At 38.1% G+C, this 23,197-nt stretch overlaps 1 protein-coding gene across 1 annotated transcript in view; it reads right to left on the bottom strand.

Moving 5' to 3' along the window:
* The window catches only part of MROH1 (maestro heat like repeat family member 1), a 1,587,326-nt gene that overhangs the window by 435,156 nt on the left and 1,128,973 nt on the right, over nt 1–23,197 (bottom strand). Inside the window, exon 26 of the mRNA XM_053715983.1 lies at nt 414–518. Coding sequence (XP_053571958.1) covers nt 414–518 — 105 coding nt within the window. The remainder of the gene's footprint in view (nt 1–413; nt 519–23,197) is intronic.

Below are 23,197 nucleotides of genomic sequence, written 5' to 3'. Positions count from 1 at the left end.
ACAGAGCAGCCCGCTACCTGCGTCACCAACACGGCACACACAATACCCACCATTAGAGATGGGAGGATCACCTCACACACTTCCCTGTCACATGGCTGTAACAAACAGAGAGTCTGTTATTGTGTGTGCTAACTAGGCCAATAGGATTTAGAGGGGCAGTTATATAGCACAATGACCTCACACCCCTATGCTCTGCAAATGATTTATTACACATCACTGATCCCTGGTTGTATAAAGAAGAAGTGGGGGACAAGAACCAAAGGCAATGGGTGATTATCTGTCATGTAACAGCTGCTAAGGATGGGGGGAGGATAAGTTATAAATCACATGGTAATCGCTGAGCACGTGACAGTAGTCATTGGCTGACACAAACAGATGCAGGTGGGGATGTGATGAGCAGTATATCTACTTACTGTGACATTAAGCTTGTTTAGGTAGAACTCCAACAGGGAAGCAGTGATGTCCACCGCCCGCTCTCGCTTGTGCTCCTTGGTGGATTTGATCCAAGGCTCCATGATCTGTGGGATATGAGCAGTACATGATTACCAGATTATCAGATCCCACCAGACCTTGTTGCTGCAATATATATTTACATGCATATAACTAAAGTACATTGCAGACCTTTATATAAAACACAAGTCTACATTCTAAGGAAACTACTGATGATGTCAAATGTGAAGTAATAAACACAAAGAGGTCGATTTATAAAAAGAGACCGGGGAGATCAAAATTCACCATCTAAGAGGTGGCAAAAGCGTATGGAAGCAGCGGTCTGATGACGACTGCATGTTAAATACGGCGTGCAGGTTCTCTTGTGTTTGATGACTGCTGCCTGATAAATAAAGACTGCAGGTTCTCGTGTGTCTGATGACCGCTGCTTGTTAAATAAGACGTGCAGGTTCTCTTGTGTCTCATGACCGCTGCTTGTTAAATACGACGTGCAGGTTCTCTTGTGTTTGATGACCGCTGCTTGTTAAATAAGACGTGCAGGTTCGCTTGTGTCTGATGACCGCTGCCTGATAAATACTGACTGCAGGTTCTCTTGTGTCTGATGACCGCTGCTTGTTAAATAAGACGTGCAGGTTCGCTTGTGTCTGATGACCGCTGCTTGATAAATACCAACTGCAGGTTCTCTTGTGTCTGATGACTACTGCTTGATAAATACTGACTGCAGGTTCTCTTGTGTCTGATGACCTCTGCTTCATAAATACTGACTGCAGGTTCTCTTGTGTCTGATGACCGCTGCTTGATAAATACTGACTGCAGATTCTCTTGTGTCTGATGAGCGCTGCTTGATAAATACTGACTGCAGGTTCTCTTGTGTCTGATGGCTGCTGCCTGATAAATACTGACTGCAGGTTCTCTTGTGTCTGATGACCGCTGCTTGATAAATACTGACTGCAGGTTCTCTTGTGTCTGATGACCGCTGCTTGATAAATACTGACTGCAGATTCTCTTGTGTCTGATGACCGCTGCTTGATAAATACTGACTGCAGATTCTCTTGTGTCTGATGACCGCTGCTTGATAAATACTGACTGCAGGTTCTCTTGTGTCTGATGACCGCTGCTTAATAAATACTGACTTCAGGTTCTCTTGTGTCTGATGACAGCTGCTTGATAAATACTGACTGCAGGTTCTCTTGTGTCTGATGACCGCTGCTTGATAAATACTGACTGCAGGTTCTCTTGTGTCTGATGACCACAGCTTGATAAATACTGACTGCAGATTCTCTTGTGTCTGATGACCGCTGCTTGATAAATACTGACTGCAGGTTCTCTTGTGTCTGATGACCGCTGCTTGATAAATACTGACAGCAGGTTTTCTTGTGTCTGATGACCGCTGCTTGATAAATACTGACTGCAGGTTTTCTTGTGTCTGATGACCGCTGCTTGATAAATACTGACTGCAGGTTCTCTTGTGTCTGATGACCGCTGCTTGATAAATACTGACTGCAGATTCTCTTGTGTCTGATGACCGCTGCTTGATAAATTTTGACTGCAGGTTCTCTTGTGTCTGATGACCGCTGCTTGATAAATACTGACTGCAGGTTCTCTTGTGTCTGATGACCGCTGCTTGATAAATACTGACTGCAGGTTCTTTTGTGTCTGATGACCGCTGCCTGATAAATACTGACTGCAGGTTCTTTTGTGTCTGATGACCGCTGCTTAATAAATACTGACTTCAGGTTCTCTTGTGTCTGATGACAGCTGCTTGATAAATACTGACTGCAGGTTCTCTTGTGTCTGATGACCATTGTCTGATAAATACTGACTGCAGGTTCTCTTGTGTCTGATGACCACTGCTTGATAAATACTGACTGCAGGTTCTCTTGTGTCTGATGACCGCTGCTTGATAAATACTGACTGCAGGTTCTCTTGTGTCTGATGACCGCTGCTTAATAAATACTGACTGCAGGTTCTCTTGTGTCTGATGAACGCTGCTTGATAAATACTGACTGCAAGTTCTCTTGTGTCTGATGACTGCTGCTTGATAAATACTGACTGCAGGTTCTCTTGTGTCTGATGAGTCTGCTTGATAAATACTGACTGCAGGTTCTCTTGTGTCTGATGACCACTGCTTGATAAATACTGACTGCAGGTTCTCTTGTGTCTGATGACCACTGCTTGATAAATACTGACTGCAGGTTCTCTTGTGTCTGATGACTGCTGCTTGATAAATACTGACTGCAGGGTCTCTTGTGTCTGATGACCTCTGCTTGATAAATACTGACTGCAGGTTCTCTTGTGTCTGATGACTACTGCTTGATAAATACTGACTGCAGGTTCTCTTGTGTCTGATGACCTCTGCTTCATAAATACTGACTGCAGGTTCTCTTGTGTCTGATGACCGCTGCTTGATAAATACTGACTGCAGGTTCTCTTGTGTCTGATGACCGCTGCTTGATAAATACTGACTGCAGATTCTCTTGTGTCTGATGAGCGCTGCTTGATAAATACTGACTGCAGGTTCTCTTGTGTCTGATGGCTGCTGCCTGATAAATACTGACTGCAGGTTCTCTTGTGTCTGATGACCGCTGCTTGATAAATACTGACTGCAGGTTCTCTTGTGTCTGATGACCGCTGCTTGATAAATACTGACTGCAGATTCTCTTGTGTCTGATGACCGCTGCTTGATAAATACTGACTGCAGATTCTCTTGTGTCTGATGACCGCTGCTTGATAAATACTGACTGCAGGTTCTCTTGTGTCTGATGACCGCTGCTTAATAAATACTGACTTCAGGTTCTCTTGTGTCTGATGACAGCTGCTTGATAAATACTGACTGCAGGTTCTCTTGTGTCTGATGACCGCTGCTTGATAAATACTGACTGCAGGTTCTTTTGTGTCTGATGACCACAGCTTGATAAATACTGACTGCAGATTCTCTTGTGTCTGATGACCGCTGCTTGATAAATACTGACTGCAGGTTCTCTTGTGTCTGATGACCGCTGCTTGATAAATACTGACAGCAGGTTCTCTTGTGTCTGATGACCGCTGCTTGATAAATACTGACTGCAGGTTCTCTTGTGTCTGATGACCGCTGCTTGATAAATACTGACTGCAGATTCTCTTGTGTCTGATGACCGCTGCTTGATAAATTTTGACTGCAGGTTCTCTTGTGTCTGATGACCGCTGCTTGATAAATACTGACTGCAGGTTCTCTTGTGTCTGATGACCGCTGCTTGATAAATACTGACTGCAGGTTCTTTTGTGTCTGATGACCGCTGCCTGATAAATACTGACTGCAGGTTCTTTTGTGTCTGATGACCGCTGCTTAATAAATACTGACTTCAGGTTCTCTTGTGTCTGATGACAGCTGCTTGATAAATACTGACTGCAGGTTCTCTTGTGTCTGATGACCATTGTCTGATAAATACTGACTGCAGGTTCTCTTGTGTCTGATGACCACTGCTTGATAAATACTGACTGCAGGTTCTCTTGTGTCTGATGACCGCTGCTTGATAAATACTGACTGCAGGTTCTCTTGTGTCTGATGACCGCTGCTTAATAAATACTGACTGCAGGTTCTCTTGTGTCTGATGAACGCTGCTTGATAAATACTGACTGCAAGTTCTCTTGTGTCTGATGACTGCTGCTTGATAAATACTGACTGCAGGTTCTCTTGTGTCTGATGAGTCTGCTTGATAAATACTGACTGCAGGTTCTCTTGTGTCTGATGACCACTGCTTGATAAATACTGACTGCAGGTTCTCTTGTGTCTGATGACCACTGCTTGATAAATACTGACTGCAGGTTCTCTTGTGTCTGATGACTGCTGCTTGATAAATACTGACTGCAGGGTCTCTTGTGTCTGATGACCTCTGCTTGATAAATACTGACTGCAGGTTCTCTTGTGTCTGATGAGCGCTGCTTGATAAATACTAACTGCAGGTTCTCTTGTGTCTGATGGCCGCTGCTTATTAAATACTGACTGCAGGTTCTCTTGTGTCTGATGACCGCTGCTTGATAAATACTGACTGCAGGTTCTCTTGTGTCTGATGAGCGCTGCTTGATAAATACTGACTGCAGGGTCTCTTGTGTCTGCTGACAGCTGCTTGATAAATACTGACTGCAGGTTCTCTTGTGTCTGATGAGCGCTGCTTAATAAATACTGACTGCAGGGTCTCTTGTGTCTGCTGACAGCTGCTTGATAAATACTGACTGCAGGTTCTCTTGTGTCTGATGACCACTGCTTGATTAATACTGACTGCAGGTTCTCTTGTGTCTGATGACTGCTGCTTAATAAATACTGACTGCAGGGTCTCTTGTGTCTGCTGACAGCTGCTTGATAAATACTGACTGCAGGGTCTCTTGTGTCTGATGACCGCTGCTTGATAAATACTGACTGCAGGTTCTCTTGTGTCTGATGACCACTGCTTGATAAATACTGACTGCAGGTTCTCTTGTGTCTGATGAGCGCTGCTTGATAAATACTGACTGCAGGTTCTCTTGTGTCTGATGAGCGCTGCTTGATAAATACTGACTGCAGGGTCTCTTGTGTCTGATGAGCGCTGCTTGATAAATACTGACTGCAGGGTCTCTTGTGTCTGATGACCGCTGCTTGATAAATACTGACTGCAGGTTCTCTTGTGTCTGATGACCGCTGCTTGATAAATACTGACTGCAGGTTCTCTTGTGTCTGATGACCGCTGCTTGATAAATACTGACTGCAGGTTCTCTTGTGTCTGATGACCGCTGCTTGATAAATACTGACTGCAGGTTCTCTTGTGTCTGATGAGCGCTGCTTGATAAATACTGACCGCATGTTCTCTTGTGTCTGATGAGCGCTGCTTGATAAATACTGACTGCAGGGTCTCTTGTGCCTGATGAGCGCTGCTTGATAAATACTGACTGCAGGTCCTCTTGTGTCTGATGACTGCTGCTTGATAAATACTGACTGCAGGTTCTCTTGTGTCTGATGACCACTGCTTGATAAATACTGACTGCAGGTTCTCTTGTGTCTGATGAGCGCTGCTTGATAAATACTGACTGCAGGGTCTCTTGTGCCTGATGAGCGCTGCTTGATAAATACTGACTGCAGGTCCTCTTGTGTCTGATGACTGCTGCTTGATAAATACTGACTGCAGGTTCTCTTGTGTCTGATGACCGCTGCTTGATAAATACTGACTGCAGGTTCTCTTGTGTCTGATGAGCGCTGCTTGATACATATACTGACTGCAGGTTCTCTTGTGTCTGATGACCGCTGCTTGTTAAATACAGTGTGCAGGTTCTCTTGTGTCTGATGACCGCTGCTTGTTAAATACTGACTGCAGGTTCTCTTGTGTCTGATGGCCGCTGCTTATTAAATACTGACTGCAGGTTCTCTTGTGTCTGATAACCGCTGCTTGATAAATAGTGACTGCAGGTTCTCTTGTGTCTGATGACCGCTGCCTGACAAATACTGACAGCAGGTTCTCTTGTGTCTGATGACCGCTGCTTGATAAATACTGACTGCAGGTTCTCTTGTGTCTGATGACCGCTGCTTGTTAAATACAGTGTGCAGGTTCTCTTGTGTCTGATGACCGCTGCTTGTTAAATACAGTGTGCAGGTTCTCTTGTGTCTGATGACCGCTGCTTGTTAAATACTGACTGCAGGTTCTCTTGTGTCTGATGGCCGCTGCTTATTAAATACTGACTGCAGGTTCTCTTGTGTCTGATAACCGCTGCTTGATAAATAGTGACTGCAGGTTCTCTTGTGTCTGATGACCGCTGCCTGACAAATACTGACAGCAGGTTCTCTTGTGTCTGATGGCTGCTGCCTGATAAATACTGACTGCAGGTTCTCTTGTATCTGATGACCTCTGCCTGACTAATACTGACTGCAGGTTCTCTTGTGTCCGATGACCTCTGCTTGTTAAATACTGACTGCAGGTTCTCTTGTGTCTGATAACCGCTGCTTGATACATATACTGACTGCAGGTTCTCTTGTGTCTGATGACCGCTGCTTGATAAATACTGACTGCAGGTTCTCTTGTGTCTGATAACCGCTGCTTGATAAATAGTGACTGCAGGTTCTCTTGTGTCTGATGACCGCTGCTTGTTAAATACTGACTGCAGGTTCTCTTGTGTCTGATGGCTGCTGCCTGATAAATACTGACTGCAGGTTCTCTTGTGTCTGATGACCGCTGCTTGATAAATACTGACTGCAGATTCTCTTGTGTCTGCTGACAGCTGCTTGATAAATACTGACTGCAGGTTCTCTTGTGTCTGATGAGCGCTGCTTGATAAATACTGACTGCAGGTTCTCTTGTGTCTGATGACCGCTGCTTGATAAATACTGACTGCAGGTTCTCTTGTGTCTGATGACCGCTGCTTGATAAATACTGACTGCAGGTTCTCTTGTGTCTGATGAGCGCTGCTTGATAAATACTGACCGCATGTTCTCTTGTGTCTGATGACCGCTGCTTGATAAATACTGACTGTAGGTTCTCTTGTGCCTGATGAACGCTGCTTGATAAATACTGACTGCAGGTTCTCTTGTGTCTGATGACCGGTTCTTGTTAAATACGGCGTGCCGGTTCTCTTGTGAGAACCTGCAGTCATAGGCAGGCGAAAGCCGAAGAGATTGATAAATCAACCCCAAAGAGACAAAGCCATTGCAAATGGAAAGAAAGCCATATACACTTAACAACGATATCAGCTTGTCCCCAAATAGATTCCAGGTGACAAACAATTGAGAGGTATAGGCTAGTTGGGGTGGAAGGTTGGTAGGTAGGTACACAATAACAAAGCACACATACACAATAACAAAGCACACATACACTATTACACACATACACTATTACACACACATACACAATAACAAAGCACACATACACTATTACACACACATACACTATTACACACACATACACAATAACAAAGCACACATACACTATTACACACACATACACTATTACACACACATACACAATAACAAAGCACACATACACTATTACACACACATACACAATAACAAAGCACACATACACTATTACACACACATACACAATAACAAAGCACACATACACAATAACAAAGCACACATACACTATTACACACACATACACTATTACACACACATACTCAATAACAAAGCACACATACACTATTACACACACATACACTATTACACACACATACACTATTGCACACATATACACAATAACAAAGCACACATACACTATTACACACATATACACAATAACAAAGCACACATACACTATTATACACACACATACACAATAACAAAGCACACATACACTATTACACACACATACACTATTACACACACATACATTATTACACACACATACACAATAACAAAGCACACATACACTATTACACACATATACACAATAACAAAGCACACATACACTATTACACACACATACACAATAACAAAGCACACATACACTATTACACACACATACACTATTACACACACATACACAATAACAAAGCACACATACACTATTACACACACATACACAATAACAAAGCACACATACACTATTACACACACATACACAATAACAAAGCACACATACACAATAACAAAGCACACTTACACTATTACACACACATAGACAATAACAAAACACATATACACTATTACACACACATACACAATAACAAAGCACACATACACTATTACACACACATACACAATAACAAAGCACACATACACTATTACACACACATACACAATAACAAAGCACACATACACTATTACACACACATACACAATAACAAAGCACACATACACTATTACACACATATACACAATAACAAAGCACACATACACTATTACACACACATACACAATAACAAAGCACACATACACTATTACACACACATACACTATTACACACACATACACTATTACACACACACATACACTATTACACACACACATACACAATAACAAAGCACACATACACTATTACACACACATACACAATAACAAAGCACACATACACTATTACACACATATACACAATAACAAAGCACACATACACTATTACACACATATACACAATAACAAAGCACACATACACTATTACACACACATACACAATAACAAAGCACACATACACTATTACACACACATACACAATAACAAAGCACACATACACTATTACACACACATACACAATAACAAAGCACACATACACTATTACACACACATACACAATAACAAAGCACACATACACTATTACACACACATACACTATTACACACATATACACAATAACAAAGCACACATACACAATAACAAAGCACACATACACTATTACACACACATACACTATTACACACACATACACTATTACACACACATATACACAATAACACACATATACACAATAACAAAGCACACATACACTATTACACACACATACACTATTACACACACATACACTATTACACACATATACACAATTACACACATATACACAATTACACACATATACACAATTACACACATATACACAATAACAAAGCAAACATACACTATTACACACATGTAGTTCTGCTTCAATTTTAGGTTTAAGTGCAAATGGTACAACTCTTGGTTTGCAAAATTTTGGAATAGCATTTTCTTTTAGGTGAAGCTGAATCTGCTTGTCTTTCACTAAACCTAGGTTCCCATCAAATACAGTCTTATATTTGTGCTTTAGTGAATTAATCCAAGAAGAATTTGAATTCCCACTTTGGTCCAGCAGTTTGTTAAGCGGTAACTGTTGTGGTAACTTTGGCATGCCCAATGCTTGGATCCAGGATCTACCAAACAAAGGTGGTTCTCCTTTAGGTAAAATGTAGAGGCGTAGCTTTTTAGTTATACCATTAAATATCACTGTAGGTGATACACACCCAATAGGCTTTATTATTTCATGTGAATATGTTTGCATGGTGACAGCTGTTGGAACAATTGGTTGCCTTAGTCCCAGGCGGTTCCAATCAGCAGCTGGGATAACAGAGACTGCTGCTCCTGTATCAACTTCCATAATGAGAGGTCTACCATCTATATTCACATTTGCTTGCAGTTCTGGAATTTTATTTTCAAGGCTGTAGATCTGTAATGTGTATAATGGTTTGTCTTCCTCTGAATCAGTGTGTGGTGTATCTACTGCACGTGACTTGCTGCCTTTCTTACTTTTATCTCTGTCTAAGGAACTTCTGCACACTCTCTTTGTATGACCAATCTTCCCACACCCATAGCAGGTGCAGTTCCTAAACCTGCAGGCATTTGCTGTGTGATTTGTGTCACCACATCTGTAACATGTTGTCTGTGACCCTTGTCTAGCTGGATACTGTTTATTAAGGTGCATACTTGTATGAAAAACATCTATTTCCTTATCACAAACTGCCTGTGCTGGGGCCTGGAGCATTTGTGCATCTTTAGTAGCAAGTTCCATGACTGTAGCTATCTCTATATCACGCTTTAGTGTTAAATCATGCTCTGCTAATAGTCTCTTTTGTACTGTACAGTCCATGAGTCCAATAACAAACATATCACGTAAAGCAGTGTTTAAATAATCACCAAATCTGCAGCTACTTGCTAGTTTCTTTAAACTGATCACATACGTTTTAATGTCCTCATGCTGCAATTGCTTGCGTGTGTAAAACTTAAAGCGTTCTGATATCTCCAGAGGCTTAGGTAGGTAGTGGTCAGATAACAGGCAGATCAGGTCAGACAGAGGTTTAGCATTAGGTTTATCTGGTGAGAGAATGTCCCTTAATGTAGTGTAAGCTGCTGAGCCTATAGTTGTCAGAAACACAGCCACTTGCTTATCAGCTCCTATGTTATTTGCTGTACAATATAGCTCAAACTGTTCAACCCATGTGTCCCATCTGTCTGTGTCTGGTGCAAACACAGGTAAGGTGCCAATAAGTGTCATTATATGTGTGTTATCTGTCTGTGTCTGGTGCAAACACAGGTAAGGTGCCAATAAGTGCCATTATATGTGTGTTATCTGTCTGTGTCTGCTGCAAACACAGGTAAGGTGCCAATAAGTGCCATTATATGTGTGTTATCTGTCTGTGTCTGCTGCAAACACAGGTAAGGTGCCAATAAGTGCCATTATATGTGTGTTATCTGTCTGTGTCTGCTGCAAACACAGGTAAGGTGCCAATAAGTGCCATTATATGTGTGTTATCTGTCTGTGTCTGGTGCAAACACAGGTAAGGTGCCAATAAGTGCCATTATATGTGTGTTATCTGTCTGTGTCTGCTGCAAACACAGGTAAGGTGCCAATAAGTGCCATTATATGTGTGTTATCTGTCTGTGTCTGCTGCAAACACAGGTAAGGTGCCAATAAGTGTCATTATATGTGTGTTATCTGTCTGTGTCCGCTGCAAACACAGGTAAGGTGCCAATAAGTGCCATTATATGTGTGTTATCTGTCTGTGTCTGATGCAAACACAGGTAAGGTGCCAATAAGTGCCATTATATGTGTGTTATCTGTCTGTGCCTGCTGCAAACACAGGTAAGGTGCCAATAAGTGCCATTATATGTGTGTTATCTGTCTGTGTCTGGTGCAAACACAGGTAAGGTGCCAATAAGTGCCATTATATGTGTGTTATCTGTCTGTGTCTGATGCAAACACAGGTAAGGTGCCAATAAGTGCCATTATATGTGTGTTATCTGTTTGTGTCTGGTGCAAACACAGGTGAGGTGCCAATAAGTGCCATTATATGTGTGTTATCTGTCTGTGTCTGGTGCAAACACAGGTAAGGTGCCAATAAGTGCCATTATATGTGTGTTATCTGTCTGTGTCTGCTGCAAACACAGGTGAGGTGCCAATAAGTGTTATTATATGTCTGTTATCTGTCTGTGTCTGCTGCAAACACAGGTGAGGTGCCAATAAGTGCCATTATATGTTACCTGTCTGTGTCTGGTGCAAACACAGGTAAGGTGCCAATAAGTGCCATTATATGTGTGTTATCTGTCTGTGTCTGATGCAAACACAGGTAAGGTGCCAATAAGTGCCATTATATGTGTGTTATCTGTCTGTGTCTGGTGCGAACACAGGTAAGGTGCCAATAAGTGCCATTATATGTGTGTTATCTGTCTGTGTCTGGTGCGAACACAGGTAAGGTGCCAATAAGTGCCATTATATGTGTGTTATCTGTCTGTGTCTGGTGCAAACACAGGTAAGGTGCCAATAAGTGCCATTATATGTGTGTTATCTGTCTGTGTCTGATGCAAACACAGGTAAGGTGCCAATAAGTGCCATTATATGTGTGTTATCTGTCTGTGTCTGGTGCAAACACAGGTAAGGTGCCAATAAGTGCCATTATATGTGTGTTATCTGTCTGTGTCTGCTGCAAACACAGGTGAGGTGCCAATAAGTGCCATTATATGTTACCTGTCTGTGTCTGGTGCAAACACAGGTAAGGTGCCAATAAGTGCCATTATATGTGTGTTATCTGTCTGTGTCTGCTGCAAACACAGGTAAGGTGCCAATAAGTGCCATTATATGTGTGTTATCTGTCTGTGTCTGGTGCAAACACAGGTAAGGTGCCAATAAGTGCCATTATATGTGTGTTATCTGTCTGTGTCTGCTGCAAACACAGGTAAGGTGCCAATAAGTGCCATTATATGTGTGTTATCTGTCTGTGTCTGGTGCAAACACAGGTAAGGTGCCAATAAGTGCCATTATATGTGTGTTATCTGTCTGTGTCTGCTGCAAACACAGGTAAGGTGCCAATAAGTGCCATTATATGTGTGTTATCTGTCTGTGTCTGGTGCAAACACAGGTAAGCTGCCAATAAGTGCCATTAAATGTTACCTGTCTGTGTCTGGTGCAAACACAGGTAAGCTGCCAATAAGTGCCATTAAATGTTACCTGTCTGTGTCTGGTGCAAACACAGGTAAGGTGCCAATAAGTGCCATTATATGTGTGTTATCTGTCTGTGTCTGATGCAAACACAGGTAAGGTGCCAATAAGTGCCATTATATGTGTGTTATCTGTCTGTGTCTGCTGCAAACACAGGTAAGGTGCCAATAAGTGCCATTATATGTGTGTTATCTGTCTGTGTCTGGTGAAAACACAGGTAAGGTGCCAATAAGTGCCATTATATGTGTGTTATCTGTCTGTGTCTGGTGCAAACACAGGTAAGGTGCCAATAAGTGCCATTATATGTGTGTTATCTGTCTGTGTCTGGTGCAAACACAGGTAAGCTGCCAATAAGTGCCATTAAATGTGTGTTATCTGTCTGTGTCTGCTGCAAACACAGGTAAGGTGCCAATAAGTGCCATTATATGTGTGTTATCTGTCTGTGTCTGCTGCAAACACAGGTAAGGTGCCAATAAGTGCCATTATATGTGTGTTATCTGTCTGTGTCTGATGCAAACACAGGTAAGGTGCCAATAAGTGCCATTATAGGGTCAGACCACAGATCCTCGTCACCAGCTGTTATGTTCTGTGTGTAGTCAGGATTAGAACATTCAGTTGTGTGCTGTTACCTTGTGTCTGATGTCTCTTGCACATATCATGAAGACTCTGCAGCAGGAACTTTAGATAACTTTTATTTAGCTACAACCACATGGCTTATTATTCACTAGCAGGTTCCATCAGTAAAACTAACATGGCTTCTGATGATGTCACAGAGACCCAGACACACCCAGGGGGTGTGGTGAGCTGAGCTTAAAGCTGCAGCACTTCTAACATATAATGATGAGACAAGGTTAGTGCAAAGATACAGTAAAAGCTGCAGTAATCTTAACAACACACATACACTATTACACACATACACAATAACAAAGCACACATACACTATTACACACACATACACTATTACACACACATACACTATTACACACACATACACTATTACACACACATGCACTATTACACACATACACAATAACAAAGCACACATACACTATTACACACATACACAATAACAAAGCACACATACACTATTACACACACATACACAATAACAAAGCACACATGCACTATTACACACACACACACTATTACACACACACACTATTACACACACATACACTATTACACACATACACAATTACACACACATACACTATTACACACATACACAATAACACACACATACACTATTACACACATACACTATTACACACATATACTATTACACACACATACACTATTACACACATACACAATTACACACACATACACAATAACACACACATACACTATTACACACATACACTATTACACACACATACACTATTACACACACATACACTATTACACACATACACAATTACACACACATACACTATTACACACACATACACTATTACACACATACACAATTACACACACATACACTATTACACACATACACAATTACACACACATACACTATTACACACATACACTATTACACACATACACAATTACACACACATACACTATTACACACATACACTATTACACACATACACTATTACACACATACACTATTACACACACATACACTATTACACACACACATACACTATTACACACACATACACTATTATACACACACATACACTATTACACACATACACTATTACACACACATACACTATTACACACACACATACACTATTACACACATACACTATTACACACACATACACTATTACACACACACATACACTATTACACACACATACACTATTATACACATACACAATTACACACACATACACTATTACACACACATACACTATTACACACACATACACTATTACACACACATACACTATTACACACATACACAATTACACACACATACACTATTACACACATACACTATTACACACACATACACAATTACACACACATACACTATTACACACATATACACAATAACAAAGCACACATACACTATTACACACACATATACACAATAACAAAGCACACATACACTATTACACACACATACACAATAACAAAGCACACATACACTATTACACACATACACAATAACAAAGCACACATACACTATTACACACACATACACAATAACAAAGCACACATACACTATTACACACACATACACAATAACAAAGCACACATACACTATTACACACACATACACAATAACAAAGCACACATACACTATTACACACATACACTATTACACACATATACACAATAACAAAGCACACATACACTATTACACACATACACTATTACACACACATACACAATAACAAAGCACACATACACTATTACACACATACACTATTACACACATATACACAATAACAAAGCACACATACACTATTACACACACATACACTATTACACACACATACACAATAACAAAGCACACATATACTATTACACACACATACACAATAACAAAGCACACATACACTATTACACACATACACAATAAAAAGCACACATACATAATAACAAAGCACACATACACTATTACACACACATACACTATTACACACACATGCACTATTACACACATACACAATAACAAAGCACACATACACTATTACACACACATACACAATAACAAAGCACACATACTCTATTACACACACATACACAATAACAAAGCACACATATACTATTACACACACATACACAATAACAAAGCACACATACACTATTATACACATACACAATAAAAAGCACACATACACAATAACAAAGCACACATACACTATTACACACATACACAATAACAAAGCACACATACACTATTACACACACATACACTATTACACACATATACACAATAACAAAGCACACATACACTACTACACACATACACATACACTATTACACACACATACACAATAACAAAGCACACATACACTATTACACACACATACACTATTACACACACATACACTATTACACACACATACACTATTACACACACATACACAATAACAAAGCACACATACACAATAACAAAGCACACATACACAATAACAAAGCACACATAAACTATTACACACACACATACACTATTACACACACATACACAATAACAAATCACACATACACTATAACACACACATACACTATTACACACACATACACTATTACACACACATACACAATAACAAAGCACACATACACTATTACACACACATACACAATAACAAAGCACATATACACTATTACACACACATACACAATAACAAAGCACACATACACTATTACACACACATACACAATAACAAAGCACACATACACTATTACACACACATACACAATAACAAAGCACACATACACCATTACACACACATACACAATAACAAAGCACACATACACTATTACACACATACACAATAACAAAGCACACCTACACAATAACACACACATACACAATAACAAAGCACACATACACAATAACAAAGCACACATACACTATTACACACATACACAATAACAAAGCACACATACACTATTACACACATACACAATAACAAAGCACACATACACAATTACACACATACACAATAACAAAGCAAACATACACTATTACACACATACACAATAACAAAGCACACATACACTATTACACACACATACACAATAACAAAGCACACATACACTATTACACACACATACACAATAACAAAGCACACATACACTATTACACACACATACACAATAACAAAGCACACATACACTATTACACACACATACACAATAACAAAGCACACATACACTATTACACACACATACACAATAACAAAGCACACATATACTATTACACACACATACACAATAACAAAGCACACATACACTATTACACACATACACAAAAAAAGCACACATACACAATAACAAAGCACACATACACTATTACACACACATACACTATTACACACACATACACAACAACAAAGCAAACATACACTATTACACACATACACAATAACAAAGCAAACATACACTATTACACACATATACACAATAACAAAGCACACATACACTATTACACACACATACACAATAACAAAGCACACATACACTATTACACACACATACACAATAACAAAGCACACATATACTATTACACACACATACACAATAACAAAGCACACATACACTATTACACACATACACAATAAAAAGCACACATACACAATAACAAAGCACACATACACTATTACACACTTACACAATAACAAAGCACACAAACAATAACAAAGCACACATACACAATAAAGCACACATACACTATTACACACACATACACTATTACACACATATACACAATAACAAAGCACACATACACTATTACACACACATAAACAATAACAAAGCACACATACACTATTACACACACATACACAATAACAAAGCACACATACACTATTACACACATACACAATAACAAAGCACACATAAACTATTACACACACATACACAATAACAAAGCACACATACACAATAACAAAGCACACATACACAATAACAAAGCACACATACACAATAACAAAGCACACATACACTATTACACACATACACAATAACAAAGCACACATACACAATTACACACATACACAATAACAAAGCAAACATACACTATTACACACATACACAATAACAAAGCACACATACACTATTACACGCACATACACAATATACAAAGCACACATACACTTTTACACACACATACACAATAACAAAGCACACATACACTATTACACACACATACACAATAACAAAGCACACACACACTATTACACACACATACACCATAACAAAGCACACATACACTATTACACACACATACACAATAACAAAGCACACATATACTATTACACACACATACACAATAACAAAGCACACATACACTATTACACACATACACAAAAAAAGCACACATACACTATTACACACACAAACACTATAACACACATACACAAAAACAAAGCAAACATACACTATTACACACATATACACAATACAAAGCCACACATACACTATTACACACACATACACAATCAAAGCACACTTACACTATTACACACACATACACAATAACAAAGCACACATATACAATTATACACACACATACACAATAACAAAGCACACATACACTATTACACACATACACAATAAAAAGCACACATACACAATAACAAAGCACACATACACTATTACACACATACACAATAACAAAGCACACATACACTATTACACACACATACACAATAACAAAGCACACATACACTATTACACACACATACACTATTACACACATACACAATAAGAAAGCACACATACACTATTACACACACATACACTATTACACACACATACACAACAACAAAGCACACATACACAATAACAAAGCACACATACACAATACCAAAGCACACAGACTATTACACACACATACACTATTACACACACATACACAATAACAAAGCACACATACACAATAACAAAGCACACATACACAATAACAAAGCACACATACACAATAACAAAGCACACAAACACTATTACACACACACATACACTATTACACACACATACACAATAACAAATCACACATACACTATAACACACACATACACTATTACACACACATACACTATTACACACACATACACAATAACAAAGCACACATACACTATTACACACACATACACAATAACAAAGCACACATACACTATTACACACACATACACAATAACAAAGCACACATACACTATTACACACATACACAATAACACACACATACACAATAACAAAGCACACATACACTAACACACAAACAATAACAAAGCACACATACACTATTACACACACATACACTATTAACAAATCACACAATACACAATTACACACATACACAATACAAAGCACACATACACTATTACACACACATACACAATAACAAGCACAAACACAATAACAAGCAACCACATACACAATAACAAAGCACACATACACTATTACACACACAATACACACTTACACACCACATACACAATAACAAAGCACACATACACTATTACACACACATACACTATACACAATTACCACAATAACAAAGCACACATACACTATTACACACACATACACTATTACACACACACATACACAATTACACACACATACACTATTACACACATACACAATAACAAAGCACACATACACTATTACACACATACACAATAACAAAGCACACATACACTATTACACACATACACAATAACAAAGCACACATACACTATTACACACATACACAATAACAAAGCACACATACACTATTACACGCACATACACAATAACAAAGCACACATACACTATTACACACACATACACAATAACAAAGCACACATACACTATTACACACACATACACAATAACAAAGCACACATACACTATTACACACACATACACCATAACAAAGCACACATACACTATTACACACACATACACAATAACAAAGCACACATATACTATTACACACACATACACAATAACAAAGCACACATACACTATTACACACACATACACAAAAAAAGCACACATACACTATTACACACACATACACTATTACACACATACACAATAACAAAGCAAACATACACTATTACACACATATACACAATAACAAAGCACACATACACTATTACACACACATACACAATAACAAAGCACACATACACTATTACACACACATACACAATAACAAAGCACACATATACTATTACACACACATACACAATAACAAAGCACACATACACTATTACACACATACACAATAAAAAGCACACATACACAATAACAAAGCACACATACACTATTACACACATACACAATAACAAAGCACACAAACAATAACAAAGCACACATACACAATAAAGCACACATACACTATTACACACACATACACTATTACACACATATACACAATAACAAAGCACACATACACTATTACACACACATAAACAATAACAAAGCACACATACACTATTACACACACATACACAATAACAAAGCACACATACACTATTACACACATACACAATAACAAAGCACACATACACTATTACACACACATACACAATAACAAAGCACACATACACAATAACAAAGCACACATACACAATACCAAAGCACACATAGACTATTACACACACATACACAATACCAAAGCACACATAGACTATTACACACACATACACAATAACAAAGCACACATATACTATTACACACACATACACAATAACAAAGCACACATACACTATTACACACATACACAATAAAAAGCACACATACACTATTACACACATACACAATAACAACGCACACATACACTATTACACACATACACAATAACAAAGCACACACACTATTACACACATACACAATAACAAAGCACACATACACTATTACACACATACACAATAACAAAGCACACATACACTATTACACACACATACACAATAACAAAGCACACATACACTATTACACACACATACACAATAAGAAAGCACACATACACTATTACACACACATACACTATTACACACACATACACAACAACAAAGCACACATACACAATAACAAAGCACACATACACAATACCAAAGCACACAGACTATTACACACACATACACAACAAAGCACACATACACTATTACACACACATACACTATTACACACACATACACTATTACACACAAACTATTACACACACATACACAATAACAAAGCACACATACACTATTACACACATATACACAATAACAAAGCACACATACACTATTACACACATACACAATAACAAAGCACACATACACTATTACACACATACACAATAACAAAGCACACATACACTATTACACACACATACACAATAACAAAGCACACATACACAATTACACACACAATAACAAAGCACACATACACTATTACACACACATACACTATTACACACATACACAATAACAAAGCACACATACACAATAACAAAGCACACATACACTATTACACACACATACACAATAACAAAGCACACATACACAATAACAAAGCACACATACACTATTACACACACATACACAATTACACACATATACACAATAACAAAGCACACATACACTATTACACACACATACACTATTACACACATACACAATAACAAAGCACACATACACTATTACACACACATACACTATTACACACACATACACAATAACAAAGCACACATATACTATTACACACACATACACAATAACAAAGCACACATACACTATTACAAACATACACAATAACAAAGCACACATACACTATTACACACATACACAATAACAAAGCACACATACACTATTACACACATACACAATAACAAAGCACACACACTATTACACACATACACAATAACAAAGCACACATACACTATTACACACATACACAATAACAAAGCACACATACACTATTACACACATACACAATAACAAAGCACACATACACTATTACACACATACACAATAACAAAGCACACATACACTATTACACACATACACAATAACAAAGCACACATACACTATTACACACACATACACAATAACAAAGCACACATACACTATTACACACACATACACTATTACACACATACACAATAAGAAAGCACACATACACTATTACACACACATACACTATTACACACACATACACAACAACAAAGCACACATACACAATACCAAAGCACACAGACTATTACACACACATACACAACAAAGCACACATACACTATTACACACACATACACTATTACACACACATACACTATTACACACAAACTATTACACACACATACACAATAACAAAGCACACATACACTATTACACACATATACACAATAACAAAGCACACATACACTATTACACACATACACAATAACAAAGCACACATACACTATTACACACATACACAATAACAAAGCACACATACACTATTACACACATACACAATAACAAAGCACACATACACTATTACACACACATACACAATAACAAAGCACACATACACTATTACACACACAATAACAAAGCACACATACACTATTACACACACATACACTATTACACACATACACAATAACAAAGCACACATACACTATTACACACACATACACAATAACAAAGCACACATACACTATTACACACATACACAATAACAAAGCACACATACACTATTACACACACATACACAATTACACACATATACACAATAACAAAGCACACATACACTATTACACACACATACACTATTACACACATACACAATAACAAAGCACACATACACTATTACACACACATACACTATTACACACACATACACAATAACAAAGCACACATATACTATTACACACACATACACAATAACAAAGCACACATACACTATTACACACATACACAATAACAAAGCACACATACACTATTACACACATACACAATAACAAAGCACACATACACTATTACACACATACACAATAACAAAGCACACATACACTATTACACACACATACACTATTACAAACACATACACAATAACAAAGCACACATACACAATAACAAAGCACACATACACAATACCAAAGCACACAGAGACTATTACACACACATACACTATTACACACAAACTATTACACACATACACAATAACAAAGCACACATACACTATTACACACACATACACAATAACAAAGCACACATACACTATTACACACATACACAATAACAAAGCACACATACACTATTAAACACACATACACTATTACACACATATACACAATAACAAAGCACACATACACTATTACACACACATACACTATTACACACATACACAATAACAAAGCACACATACACTATTACACACACATACACAATAACAAAGCACACATACACTATTACACACATACACAATAACAAAGCACACATACACTATTACACACACATACACAATAACAAAGCACACATACACTATTACACACACATACACAATAACAAAGCACACATACACTATTAAACACACATACACAATTACACACACATGCACTATTACACACATACACAATAACAAAGCACACATACACTATTACACACACATGCACTATTACACACATACACAATAACAAAGCACACATACACTATTACACACATACACAATAACAAAGCACACATACACTATTACACACACATACACAATAACAAAGCACACATACACTATTACACACATACACAATAACAAAGCACACACACACTATTACACACACATACACAATAACAAAGCACACATACACTATTACACACACATACACAATAACAAAGCACACATACACTATTACACACACATACACAATAACAAAGCACACATACACTATTACACACACATACACAATAACAAAGCACACATACACTATTACACACACATACACTATTACACACACACACACACAATAACAAAGCACACATACACTATTACACACACACACACAATAACAAAGCACACATACACTATTACACACACATACACAATAACAAAGCACACGTAGACTATTACACACACATACACTATTACACACACATACACAATAACAAAGCACACATACACTATTACACACACATACACTATTACACACACATACACAATTACACACATATACACAATAACAAAGCACACACACTATTACACATACACAATAACAAAGCACACAT

This window comes from Bombina bombina, chromosome 5 (genome assembly GCF_027579735.1).
Source record: "Bombina bombina isolate aBomBom1 chromosome 5, aBomBom1.pri, whole genome shotgun sequence".
NCBI classification, from domain to species: Eukaryota; Metazoa; Chordata; class Amphibia; order Anura; family Bombinatoridae; genus Bombina; species Bombina bombina.
The sequence above is the reverse complement of the archived record's forward strand: the minus strand, read 5'-3'. Positions and strand labels throughout refer to the sequence as shown.